Source organism: Arvicola amphibius, chromosome 2 (genome assembly GCF_903992535.2).
Source record: "Arvicola amphibius chromosome 2, mArvAmp1.2, whole genome shotgun sequence".
NCBI lineage: Eukaryota > Metazoa > Chordata > Mammalia > Rodentia > Cricetidae > Arvicola > Arvicola amphibius.
In genome coordinates, this window is record NC_052048.2 from 10,536,392 (window position 1) to 10,550,789 (window position 14,398).

Below are 14,398 nucleotides of genomic sequence, written 5' to 3' on the forward strand. Positions count from 1 at the left end.
TATCAACAGTATTTTTATATTGAATAGTTTTTTTTCTCTTAGAAACATGACATCTTTTAGGCCAGTCTCGACTTGAATTTATGATCCTCCTGTCTTTGCCTTCTGAACACTGGGATTACAAGCACAACTAGTGATATTATTGTCAAGGCTGAATGTTGAGTGTGTGATGAATGTTACTGATCACCAACTTGACAAAGTCTAGGCTCAACAAGGAAAGAAGCCCTTGCTCTTACCAGTAAGGAATAATCTAGGCTGGGTTAACGTCTGGGAATGCCCGTGAGAGATTTGCATGACTGAGTTACTAGAAATGTGGAGACACACCCTGAATGTGGGTGGTATCATTCTTTGGGAGTAGGTCCTGGATGGTGTGTAAAGAGAAAAATGAGCTAAGCATCAGGCTTCACTGCTCTCTACTTTCTGACTGTTGATGAAGTGTGACCTTGCTCCCACCACCAGCAGTTCCCTGCCAAGGTGGATCATATTCTAAAATCGTTAGACAAAATAAACCCTCCATGCCTTTAACTTGCTTTTGTCAGGTATTTTATTATAGTAGCATGGAAAGCAATAATATAGATGGGGAGCTAAATATTTCCATAATTTTCCCCAGAAACTCTTGGGATCATTCCTGTTCTGGAATGATCTAGAAAATCACTTACACCTGTGACCACAAACTATTTCATGTTTTTGTTAAAAAGTTTATCTGATTGTTTCATTTTAGTTCAGGAGAGCCATTTTCTTTTCTGCTTTATTTTAGGACTTTGTTTTTCTTTTCTTTTCTTTTTTTACACAACAGACGAAATCCTGGCTTTGTTCCATATACAGTGAGTAGTTGAAATGGCTTCCATTGGACCATACATTTCTGGAAAATGATTTCAAGTAAACAGAAATCGGGCATGCTGTTTTAAGTCACAGCACTATTCCTGAAGTGTGGTCCTACCTCATAGCTTTTGTACCAGAGACAACACCTCCGATGCTTGTTATAAGATGTAAATATCCTAGGGGGAGTTGTAGTTCATTAATAGAGGGCAAGTGGTCTTAGGTTCAATCTGGAGAAAGAGAGAGAGAGAAAGAGAGAGAGAGAGAGAGAGAGAGAGAGAGAGAGAGAGAGAGAGAAATGTTTCAGAATAGGCCTCCCAAGAATTTGTATTTTTGAAGACATACCCAGAGAATTCACTAATAAAACTAAAGATCCAGGGGTGAGAAGATGGCTTGGCAGGTAGGGTGCTTGCTGTGTAAGCATGAGGACCAGAGTTCTTATCCTCAACACCCGAGTAAAAGAGGCTGTCGTGGTCACCCATCTGTAAGTGCAGTAAGGAGATAGGAGGATTGCAGAGATTGATTGGCCAACCAGTCTATCCATAATGGTAGACCTAAGGTTCAATGAGAGGCAGAAAATAAGATGATCTAAGAAGACACCCAACACAGACATGCAGCTTTCATAGGCATGTGCACACACACCCTGATATAGATATGAATAATTTGCATTGGTATGGATTTTAAGGTCAATTTTGTTATATGTATATGTATTTCTAATCTTGATTAAGGTATTGTGATTGTGTAGTTCATTTTAAGAATATAATGTATAATTAGGAAATATAGGTTGCTAATGGATAATCATTGATAATAGTAAAGCTTATAGTCATGTTAGATTTTCTAGATATATAGAGATATATTTAAGTTAAAAAGGCATTCTTCATATCATTCAAAGACTACAGAATATTGCATTTTAAATGTTTTAATAAGTTAGGACTGTTCATGACAATGAGACATGTCTGCTCCTGGCAGCACCAATCTACTTCAAGAGGAAGATGGGCATCAAAGAGGCTCCTTATGGAGTTTGATAGCCATTTGGGCAAGAAACTGCTCTTGCCTGGACTGTTGCAGAAACTGGACACAAAGAACCCAACGAGAGAGGACTGCTGAACTTGCCTAAATGTGAGATGATTCTTTGGGGTTCCTAATTCAAGAAAGAGTCTGCGAGACATTCTGAAGGACACAGCAGATAGTGACTGAACTACCTTTGAAATTTCCTGATCATGGAAATGTCTGCTGGAAACTATGGGCCTGTAGGCTGAAGATGGATGCCCCAACAGTACAAAAGAACTTTGGGTGACTGTCCAGGCAGTGAGATGTCTCTGTCATTTCTAGAGTTTTGGAAGTAGCTTACTTTTTGTTCACCTAGGTAATATTGTGTCCTTCTGGAGTCTCTGATGGAGTTGAAGAATAGATAGATAGTTATAGCTGTTTTCCTTTGTTATGATAAAAGATATAGATATAAATATTGTAACTGTAGTGAGGAGCTGCAGGTTGCGTTCCTGTGGCCCAGTTCCCGGCCTCCTGACTAGCTTATGCCCCAAAATAACAACACACAAATTGTATTCTTTTAAATACTGCCTGGCCCATTATTTTCTGCCTCTTACTCACATCTTGATTAACCCATATCTAATAATCTGTGTAGCACCACAAAGTGGTGCCTTACTGGGAAGTTTCTAGCGTACATCCATCTTGGGCTGGAGCTTCATTGCGTCTGGCATCTCTCTCAGGAGAGGCACGGCGGTCTGTCTAACTTAGGAGAGGCATAGCATCTTACTGATCCTTCTACCTCACTTCCTCTTCCTGTTCTGTCTACTCCACCAACCTAAGGGGCGGTCTATCAAATGGGCCAGGCAGTTTCTTTATTAGCTAATGAAATCAACTCAAACAGAAGACTCTCCCACATCAACACCCCACCCCCACAAGCACAAGCACGCAAACACCATGTCCACACAAAAGTCTATAGATTAATAGTAAGTAACCATTAGTTGGGGGGAAGATTTGATGTTTAAAAATCCCTGCCCAGGCTCTTGTCTGCCTAATGTTTCCAGACAGAAGAGTAGAGCAGTTTTCAGTTGCATGAATTCAAGATCCAAAACACCTTTTCTCTATCAGATAAATCAGGATTGGAGCATGAGGTCTACCGACTGTTTCCCAGCCGTCCTTAGTGATTTCAGCTGGGCTTTCATGGAAAGGACAGTTGGCAGACTTAAGATCCCTGGGAAGCATGGCCAGGGTGATGGCATTCAAGGCTGGGTTGAGTTGGACATCTCTGTGTGCTGTGCTCGCCCTGATGACTGTTCAGCAGAGCACACCTCTCCTGTGTGCAACCTGGTTTTCTCATCGCTGTGACCAAATGTCCTGCAGAAACAACATAGTAGAGAAAGGGTTTCCCTTGTCCGTGGCTTCAAAGAGTTCCGTATACGGTTGTGGGGCTGACTCAGTGTGGGCAGACATCATGATGGGTGTGACAGCATGTGGCAGACACAACTGCTCACCCATGTTGGTGTCAAGCAGAGAAGGATGCAGAGAGCAGCCATTTAAAAGCATGTCCCCAGTGACTTGCTTTTGCCAATCAGGCTCAGGCTCTAAACGTGACATTACCCGGAGACTAAGTATTCAAAGCTAGGGATTTTGCCGTGGGAGGGGAGCATTTCATGTCCACATCATCACACGATGATCCAACAGGCCTCTCCAGATAGCTGATCCCACAGAGGATGGTCTGTAGTCATTTGTGCCAGCTACTTAAGCATGCTAATCTGAATGATGATGTAATTTTGGGGGGGGCGTGGCCTCAGGGGCCTCCAGGAGGTCCTGAGTCTGTAGCTTTTATGAGCAGGGTGAATATCCTTATAAAACACGTTCTGGAGAGCTATATGCTCCTTCCAAGTTATGCTGTACAACAAGGAGGATCATCCAGTGATGAATAAGGTCTTCCCTAAGCATTAACTCAGCCTACATCTCAATCCGGCACCAGCCTCAGACTAGTGAGCACTAGTTTAGTCAGCTTCTCATTTTCTGGTAATTATTTTGAATTATTTTGAATTATTATTTCATTTTGTGTGTGTGGAGTTGGGAACAGGGGCTCCTGTGGAGGTTGGAGGTGTTGATGCTTTCCAGCATGTGTGTCCTGGGGATGGAGCTCAGGTTCAGACATGGTAGCAGGTACCTTTCAGGCTTAGTAGCAGGCATCTTCCTATGCAAGCCATTTCACGGGCCCACACTTCACAGACTTTTGCTGTAGCTGTCTGAACAGACTAGACTAAGATGTTACATGTCTTGATAATGTGAGAACTCTAAACCTTAGTTTTTTAAAATATAAAATGGGGCTAATACTAGAACCAGGCAGATATGAAGTATTGTATGTAAAACATTTAGTACAAAGCTTGCTATGAAGTATTAGGTTTATAGAGCCTGCTATTCTAGAAGCCCAGAGATTTACAGCAATTCTACATCTTCCTTAGGGGGACAGGGAGGGAGCAGGAAGGAGGTGGAAGCAGCTTTACTAATTCCCTTCATTTTTATTTTATGTGTCTGAGTGTTTTTCTTGTGTGTATGCAGTGTTGTGCACCATCGGTATGCAGCACCCCAGAATGTAGGTGGAGTTTTCTTGTGCCAGCCAACCACCTGCTTCCAAATAACTGAGTCGAGACTTAGTATAAATTATAAATGCTCATCCAATAGCTTAGGCTTATTTCTAACTAGCTCTTTTGGCTTAACTAATTTCTATTAATCTATGTGCTGTCCTGAGGCTTGCAGCTTTTGCTTCTGTCCCATTTTGTGTGTGTTTCTGACTCATTCTCCATTTGGCTCATGACTCCTCTGACTCTGCCCTTCTTCATCCCAGAATTCTCTCTGTCTCAGGCTGTCTCACCCAATTTCTCCCTGCCCAGCTATCGGCCAGTCAGCTTTTTATTAACAGAATATTACAGTGTATTTTTATTAACACATATTTACAGTGTAAATACATATTCGCAGTGTATAGAAGGATTATTTCATAGCACCAGAAGAAACCTGGGACTGGAGTTACAGGCAATTGTGAGTCATCATATGGATGCTGAGAATTGAATCCAGCTCCTATGGAAGAACAGCCAATGCTCTTAACCATTTCTCTAGCCCCATAACTGAGAGATTTGAGATTAGTTTATTTCATAGGATATCCAAACCCAATGTTATTTATTAATGTCCACCCATTTCTTGCTGTTCTCAGACTGAATGGAATAATGTGAAGAGCATTTTCAGAGTGAGGTGTGCGAGTAAACCTACTCAGTTCCAAAATAGGCTGAATTTACAAACATCTAGGCACATAGGCACACAGGTACACAAACACACACATACACGCAGACACAGACACAGAGAGAGACACACACACAGATGCACAGAGATACAGATACACCAAGACACACACACAGACACAGACACACAGAGAGAGCGAGAGCAAGACACAGACATACACAGACACACAGAGAGAGCGAGACACAGACATACACACAGAGAGACACAGACACAGAGAGAGACACGCACACACACAGATGCACACAGATACAGATACACCAAGACACACACACACACAGAGACACACACAGAGAGACACACACACAGATGCACACAGATACAGATACACCAAGACACACACACACAGAGACACAGACACACAGAGAGACACACACAGATGCACACAGATACAGATACACCAAGACACACACACATACACAGACACACAGACACACAGAAAGGGTGAAACACAGACACACACACACAAGCATCACCCCACAGACACACAAACTCATGCACACAGATACAGATACACAAAGACATACACACAGACACACACACAGAGACAGGCACATACACACACACACAAACACCAGACACAAACACCCCCCCCCCCCACAAGCATATGCACAGATATACATAGACACACACACACACACACACACTCACACACACACACACACACACAGGAATCACAGTCTTAAGCATGGCGGCCTTCACATTATCAAGTTACTTTAGACTCTAATAGGAATTTCTGAATTTGTGACATGACTGTCACATTATGAAATGTATCTACCTCCTCCCCTACAATGTCATGTTTGTGAATACTGTCCCTAAAAGATTTTTCTTATTCTTTCCCCTCTTTAGGATTGTGTGGGACTCATGACAGGCTAATTACCAGTCCAAGAACCTCTCAGCTATATGCAAGTACCCACTCCCCAAAAAACAAACATTTATCTTGAGACAAAGGCCAGGAGCAAGCCTTTATATGATCCAGTTGCACAACACACTTCTGGAGTAAATGACGTATCCTAACTTGGGGTACATCACCAGATTCAAGTCAGAGAGGATCCTCTGCCAGTCAATCAAAGTGCGAGTCACTGGAAGATCCCTCCGGAGAATTTTCCGCAAGGCTTCATTAGACAGCTCTTGTAGTTCTTCTAAGACAGCAGCTTGAAACTTATTCTCTTGTTCTTCCACAAGCCTTGCAAAGCTGAGAGCCAACTGGGCTTGATTGACCACCTCCAGGCTTTCCTTCAGATCCTTGGAGATTTCGACATGAAGGTTGACACACCTGAAGTAGTGAGCTTGCACAAAAATCCGTCCTGTTACTTGGGTTAGAAATGGGTTTACCTGGAAGATCCATTTAGACTTCCAAAGACCATTCCAACAGTTTCCATTGTCATAGTTGTGGTCTTCGATGCAAGCAATTAAGAATTCTTTGCATTTGACTGTTTTTCTCAGCACATTGCAATTTCCATTTGGGTAGTGATCGTTGACGTAGAGTTTTAAGGCACACAGAACAACAGATCTCAAGTACTCAGTCTCATTCCGAATGATTCCGTGGCTTTGAATATCTCTCAGCTGATTCTGAAGCAGATCAAACCTGAAAGAAAGTTTGCTCTGATAATCAAAGAACCGGAAGTCACCCATCACATTGTGGTGAGACAGGAGCACTGGGTTGCCATCGATGCAGAGTGGCACACAGTATTTTTGGCAGTGCTGATGGCCAGCGCACTCACCCTGATGGTGCATGAGCTTCTCATCGCGGATAAGCAGACAGAGATCATCAAAGGCGTTCACAAACTCCCCAGGAGGAGCCTGGACTAAGAGTCTGCGGATGGCTTTTTCTTTCTCTTTCCTACTCAAGACACTGAGTGACATGTCTAGTTGCAGCAGAAGCAGAGCTTCTGAAACAAATGGTGTTCACAGGGTGGGAAAGCGATCCATGGGACACCTTGCCCCTTCAAGGTGTTAATCATTTAAGCTTAAGATCAGTATGTGTGAACAAGAAGATGGGCAGTCCGTCAAGCTCTGTGTCTCCTGGTGAAGTCACAGAGAGGCATGAAACTTCAAATGATGTCACAATGCGTGCTCAGAACCAAAGAAGAAAATGACAGCCACCTGACACCGTGTTGCCCAGCCCACCAGCTAAACCAACTGTGAAGGTTTTAAAAACTTGCTTCTGGAAGAGTCTTCTTTGCAAGTGGTGTGTCTTTTTCTACATCCATGATATGTTGTGGGCGGTCTGGAGAAGTTGCCTGGGGTTTGTAGTTGATACTGGACAGTCTCTTCAGCTGTCCTAGGGCACTGATTTCCCCTCAGGTCCTTAACAGAGCTGCTCCACCCCTCTGGGTGAACATTGTGACGAAAGGTTTGAGAGATTAGAAACAAACCAGGAGAAATCAAATGAGATACAACGAGGGTTGAGAGACGACTCAGCCAGTGAAGCTGCTTGTTACCAAGTTTGACAGCCAGGGTTTGAACCCCACACCCACCCTGGTGGAAGGAGAGAAAAGAGTCCTGCAAGTTGTCCTCTGATCTCAACACATGCGCTATGGAAAGTGCACACACACACACACACACACACACACACACACACACACACACACACTAAAATAGAAACAAATGGAATTTGTTGAAAATGCCAGTGGGATTGAAAGTTCTCAGAACATAAGAAGCCAGACATTTTACGCAGGGACCACATCTTTCATGTTTTATTTTTTTCTGTTTGTCCCCTTGTGTGTGTGTCTCTGTGTGTGTTCTCTGTCTTTTCCCTAGAAAAGCTGCAGCACTGAGAACAGTTGATGACGATCATAAAGAGGAAGAACTACTTCTCAGATCAACTGACAACACCTTAGGCGGAGAGACCTCTATGGGAGGACACGTGACATAGATCATGAAAACATGGAAACACGACATCACGAATACGCAGAAGCAAAATATCCATCCGGATCTCTCTGACCCATCCCCGCTCTTGCTCTCCATTCTGTGTGCTCATGTGGCCTTCAGTCTTTTCAGAGTTCTGAATTCAAGCAGCTGCTATTTGAATATGAACTTTCGGCTTATTTCTACAGTTCAGAGCTTTTCTGAGTTTCCATAGATTCTTGTATTATTGTTACTGCTATAAGAAAATGCACTTTTTCATATTGAGTCAGAGCCATTAAGTTTGAGAGTTGTTAGTTTTAACAGTTTAAAATTGAGCAGAAAATGGAGCAACTCTCTCCTATAGCTTCCATGACTTTATAGCTCACACTATTACTTCATCTTAATCTTCAAGTTGGGGTATCCTAATTTTTGAACTTTATCTGTATATAGTAAGTAGACTTGATTATTTATTTGACTTTCTCTTTTCAAGTCAAATATAAACTCATTGTAGCTTCATTTTCTTTTACTGTTTTGTAGTTTTGAGATGAGATTTCACGTAGCCCAGATCTCAAATTGGTCACGTAGCCAAAGAGAACCTTGTGTTTCTGATTCCTCTGCCTTCACCTTCGGGGTGTTGGAATTACTGGCATGCACCACCACTTCTGGTTTATGTGGCCCTGGGGATTAAACTCAGGGCCTGAAATATGATTAAGAGAACATTTCTACTACCTCAGGTGTGCCCCCAGCCCACATTATGATGTTTGTAACCCTTTCTGAAGGTACTTGAACTCATTTTGAGGCAAGCCTGTACCAGGACATTTGGCTAGTGCCGTAATTAAATAGTCATAGTCACTATTGAGCACTCCAGCCTATGTTTAATAATGTCTTATGAACTGATTTAATGCTCTGTCTTCTATAAGATTAAGTGTCATTTTGCTCATATTTCTGGATGAGGGCAGTCAGGTGGGTGGGAGAATATTGGAGTCCAGGAGATTTCAGGATCAGACTTCCAGGCAAATAGGATGTAATAACTGTATAGTGAATTTCCCAAGTGCTAGCTTTATGTCTTGGGTTTTTATACATTGTCCTGCATTTTAACTGGGATCTGTCTTTTTATATCTTTTATACCTGTACTGTAATTGGTAACAATACTATTTGGTTCTGAATAGTATTTATTTGCCGCTGTCTGAGCACAGGACAGATGATTCATTAAAACTGAATGCAGATTATTTCTTAAAGAGTTTTAAAGCCTCAGTAAGTGACTTTCTTTGAGAATTTCCTTAACTTCCTCTGTTTCATACATGGTTTTTGTCCAAGATTCAGGAAGAATTTAGAGGTGGAAAAATCGGTGTTGAAAATACTCACAAGTTGCTTGAAAAATTTGATATTCCTTGCAACTTTGCTCACGTGAAACAAATTTTTAAGGTGAGATGATACCCTCTCCCTGCTTGCTCCAATCTAGGAAGGATTTGCTACAGCGTAAGTAGACATTAGTAGATACTTGGGTGCTTCTTTAAGAAATACACACTGGGCTGGAGAGCTGGCTCACTGGTTAAATACACTTACTGTTCTTGTAGAGGACCTGTGTTCAGGTCCCAGCATGCACACGGTGCCTCACTCTAGTTCCAGGCAGCCCAAGGCCACCTTCTGACATATTCAGGTGCCTTTAAGTTTGTGGCACACATACACACACTCAGGTACATAAATAAGTGTTTAAATATACATGTGGAAAATAAGTATCTTAAGAACAGAATACAGCAATGGCTACTAAGTTTTGAAATGATACCAGGACCTTGGCTTGAAATTCACTGCGTGCATAGAAATTGTCACACTAGATTCAGGAAAAAGATCAACATTAGGATGACTGAACTAGGATTAAATATAAAAAGTGAATGGTAGTGGCTTTTTGCTTGTTTGTTTGTTTGTTTTTGTTTTGTTTTGTTTTTGACATAGAAGAAAAAAAGCTAGGAGGAACACAATACTGAAGATTGGCAAAAATGCTGCTTGTGGGAGTGTCTCTAATCTTATTTGGGAGCCTGAGGAAGGAAGATCAAGAGTTCAGTTATTTAGTGAGTTTGGTCCTGGTCTGAAATATATAAGATCTGCTTTAAGAAAAGAAAAAAAAAACTAGACAATAATCACAGTAATTAATTAAATAGTTGGCAAATCCTTAGCAAGAAAGGAAGAAAAAGAGAGAAGACAGAAATGAGTACATTTTTTTTAAATAAAAGAGGAGACATTACAACTGGCCCCACAGAAATAAAGAGCACCACGAGGAAACCACCACATAGCCGCAGATTGACTAGATTATTAAAAAATGGAAAAATACCTAAATTCACACAGCTAACAAAATCTGAATCAAAAGGAATTAAAAAACTTGAATAGATCAACAGTAAGAAACAAAACAAAACAAGACCCCTAGTCATTAGTAACGTGAAATAGTCAACAAAGAAAAGCCCAGCCAAATGACTTGGTAGGTGAAGAGTTCAAAGGGATCAAGACACCTCCTTTTTAAACAATGAAGAGGAAATGATTATAATGCTGTTTTATAAAAACAGCAAAATCATGGTATGGAAGCTGAACATGAATATTACAAGCCATGTCTGATGAACACAAATTCAAAATTCCTCAGCAAAATATTAGCAAGCCAAATTTAATAACCCTCAAGAAGGAGTCTATGCCATGACCAGATGGTATTTTCTGCTTACATGCAAGGATGGTTCAATATACAGAATCTATTCTCATTAACAAAATGAAGGATAAAATAAAATTACCTGATCGCCTTATAAAAATGAACACTTTTTTTCCAATCTAAAAATAACTCTTAGAGCTGGGGAGATAATTTAGCAGGAAAGGCACTTGACCTGAGGACCTGATTTTGGATCTTTAACACTCTTGCAAAAATCCAGAAATGGTAGCACAAGCTTGAAATCCCAACACTGGGGATGTAGGGACAGGAAGATCCCTGAGGCTACCCGACTAGTCAGTCAGTGAGCTCCCATTTTCATGACAAGTTCCTATCTAAAAACAATGTGGAGAAGTGACTGAGAAAGATACCTATTTCTGAACTTGGCCTACATGTACACATGTGTATATGGCTACTCACATGTGTACCTACACACATCCATAGGACCATGTACACATTCATGCGCACACACAACTGTCAAGGAAAGAAATGATCTCAAGACAGCAAAGTCCATAAATGAAAAACCAACATACTCAGTGATAAAAACAGAAAACCAGAAACAAAAGACACAAAAATGAAACCAAAACAAAAATATAAACAAACAAAGAAGAAAGCACTCAAACTGATTTTTTTTTGTGAGCTGGAACAAACAAAGGTTCCCATCTCAACTCTTCTACTTTAAAAACCTAAGAGTAAGACATGCCAGCCACGGAAGCTAGTTAAGACAAAGAAAGAAAGCATGTTTAAGTTGGAATGGCAGAAGTAAAATGGTCTCTAGTCCTCACTGATGATCTTATGTGGAAAAAACATGAAGGACTCTGTCAAAAAAAATCTATCAGCATGAATGAATTCAGCCAATGGCAGGACACAGCATCAAAATCATTGCAAAAATCATTGCCTTTCTCCTCACCAGCAGTGAATCAAGCCAGAATAAACCAAGAAAACAGTTTCATTTCTACTAATATCAAAATGAATAATGTACCTAAGAATTAGTTTATCTCAGGAGATAAAACACTTGTTCAAGACTATGAAACACAAACAAAAGAAAATTTAAAATATAGAAATAAATTGAAACATTTTATGTTGATGTGTTCATTTTGACAAAGGCAATCTGCAGATTCAGTGCAGTTTCTGTCTCTCACCCCCGCTCCAAATAGTAAGAAAAAAGCTTCCAGTTCTAATTCTTATTAGACTAAAGAAGATCTTCCTGTATAATCAACATATCTTGAGAAAGACCAAAGCTGCAGCGTAGGTGTGTAAGGAAATGAAACAAAAGGGAGATCCTGGAGATAAACTGTTCTTACACTGTCTGTGGTCTTTGGGGAGGTGCTAAGCACACTCAATGGCATAAGGAGAGGGAAGACTGGATAGCCATACACAAAATCTTAGACCTGACTCTCAGGCTGCACACCAAGTCCATCAGAAACACATCATAGGTGTAAATGCCAGACTACAATCTAGACAACTCCTGGAAGACACCCTAGGGCAAAATCTGCTTGACATCAGTCTTTATACTGGTTTCTCGAACAAACAGGGAATGAAGACAAAGAGGAAGATGAAAATACACTCAGTTAATGGCTTTGAAATAACAAAGGGAGTGGAAAACCAAGAAAGCAGCCTTCAGAGCGAGAGGAAGTAGGTGTGGACTACATGTTTGATAAGGGGTTAATATCTAAAACACATAGAATTTACAAAACGCCGGAGAGGACAAAGGCAGTGGCACTTAAAAATAAACAAAAGGGGCATATGGCCATAAAAATATGAAAATAGTCAGCAGGTATCTGAAAAGTGCATAACACCACTAGTCCTGTGGAAGTGCAGAGCAAACCACCCACAGCTGGTGGAATGGAATGTGCATGTGTGAAACAAGTGCTTGTACAGACATGGAGAAAAAGACATCCTGCACACTCTTCATGGGTAGGCAAATCAGCAGCCATTATGGAGATATGGAGAGGACCCCAAAACTGAAACATAAAACCACGGTGTGACACACCTCCATTCCCGAGAAGACCTTAGACAAACTCCAGTGTTTTCCCTGAATGCCCATACTTACTGCAGTGTATCTTTATAGCCAAGACACTGGAAGCAGCTGAAGTGTTCACCAATGTAATAATGGGTAAGGAAAACACGGCATATCCATAACGAGGGATGATTCTCCCCAGGGAAACAGAGCTTTCTTCCCACCCACAATAACATGAATAAACCCTGAAGTGGAACTAGGTGTGAGAAGTGAGACAAAGGGATAAAATATTTCATGGTAGCACTGATGTGAGGGATCTGAGATTCTCAAATTCCTAGGAGGAAAGGACAGAGTAGTGGTTGGGAGGGACCAATGTGGTAGGCAGCCGGCTAGTATTAGTCAAAGGGTACAGACAGCTTCAGTCTACAATGGGCAAAGATCCTTGTGGTGTACTTATGGAAGAGTCCTGTGGTATGTGAAATTGAATTGTAGCCATAGAATTTTATGAGTAGATCTTATGTTGACTGTTCTTATTACTCTCTTTCTCTGTCTGCCTGTCTGTCTATCTCTCTCTCAAACACACACGCAGCATAAGAACACCTTTGAATGGGATGGACATGCATATGACGTTCAGTATACTCTATTAGTTTTATAGGTATCTCCTATTTAAGTTGATATTTTAAATGTGTCAACTTTTTAAAATGTTTACACTTATATGTATGTGTGCATGCAAATATGTGTGCACACATTTGCCACAATGTGCATGTAGAGATCACAACACAGCCTTGAGGGTCAGTTTTGTTCTACTATAGGGTTCTGGGGGTTGAACTTATTAGGTTGTGAGACTTGGTGGCAAGCTCCTTTACCTGCTCAGCCACCTCACTGGCTCTAAGTATAGGAAAGTAAAACTTTCCTTTGTCATTTATGGTCCAAAACTATAATTTAAAGAATGAGTAACCTGAAGAAATATTCTTAGTTCACTTATTCCAAGGGAGAAATTCTACTGAGATTTTGTTTAAAGAACTAGCAAGAAGGATTCCGACTTGATTTCATCAGTCAGCAGCAGAGGGCAGAGGGGATGATCCCCAATAGAACAAGACCAAGCTTCAGTTGAACTTTGTCCTAGAAAGCTGACTTCTATTTATTTATTTGAGAATTAGGCAAAAAAGAAAAACAAAAGCTGGCTTGGCTAATCTAGATAAATAGGGTTACTGAACTTCCAGACACTATTTTGTTTTGAAGGTGAGGAACCAGTTCATGTCTAAATCCACATCTGAGGAACACGAAAAGTTTTCCCCACACAAGATTACACACAGGGTTTTCTAGATAATAGATCTCCTAAGAGGGAGAAAATCATGTTCTTCCTGGTTTAATGGACTTCACATGCAATACATGTGGAGGCAGCATTGTGTTAAAATGTATCAAATGTGCGCTGATGTAAATACTATCCATGCATCCTTACATTGCTTTGGAATCTCTTTCAGACACAGAGGATTGGTACCAGGACTGGGTAAAGCACATGCTACATCCAATGCACTTTGTAGAATGTTTAAAAGTTGTCAAAGTATGGAAATGGGTCTCTGGAAAATTTTATTGCTCAGACATGGACAGGTCTACATGTTTATTTTGTTAGGCAAAATATTTTTGGTGTGACTATGACAACAATGTTCACAAAAACTAGAGCAGAAGGAACCAGTAGAGATGTCTCATTGGGTGAAGGCACTTACTGTCAAGTCTGTTGACTTGAGATCTCCTCCCAAAACCCTCATGGTGGGAGGCGAGAACTGACACCTGCA

At 41.0% G+C, this 14,398-nt stretch overlaps 2 protein-coding genes across 2 annotated transcripts in view; one reads left to right on the top strand and one right to left on the bottom strand.

Moving 5' to 3' along the window:
- Positions 1-6,072: 6,072 nt before the first annotated feature.
- On the bottom strand, positions 6,073-6,972 carry Capza3 (capping actin protein of muscle Z-line subunit alpha 3). The gene has a single exon (XM_038321050.1). The coding sequence runs from the start codon at positions 6,970-6,972 to the stop codon at positions 6,073-6,075; it is 900 nt and encodes a 299-aa protein (XP_038176978.1).
- A 1,023-nt stretch (positions 6,973-7,995) lies between these two features.
- The window catches only part of Plcz1 (phospholipase C zeta 1), a 50,390-nt gene continuing 43,987 nt past the window's right edge, over positions 7,996-14,398 (top strand). The window contains exons 1-2 of the mRNA XM_038318278.1: positions 7,996-8,030; positions 9,258-9,381. Coding sequence (XP_038174206.1) covers positions 7,996-8,030; positions 9,258-9,381 — 159 coding nt within the window. The remainder of the gene's footprint in view (positions 8,031-9,257; positions 9,382-14,398) is intronic.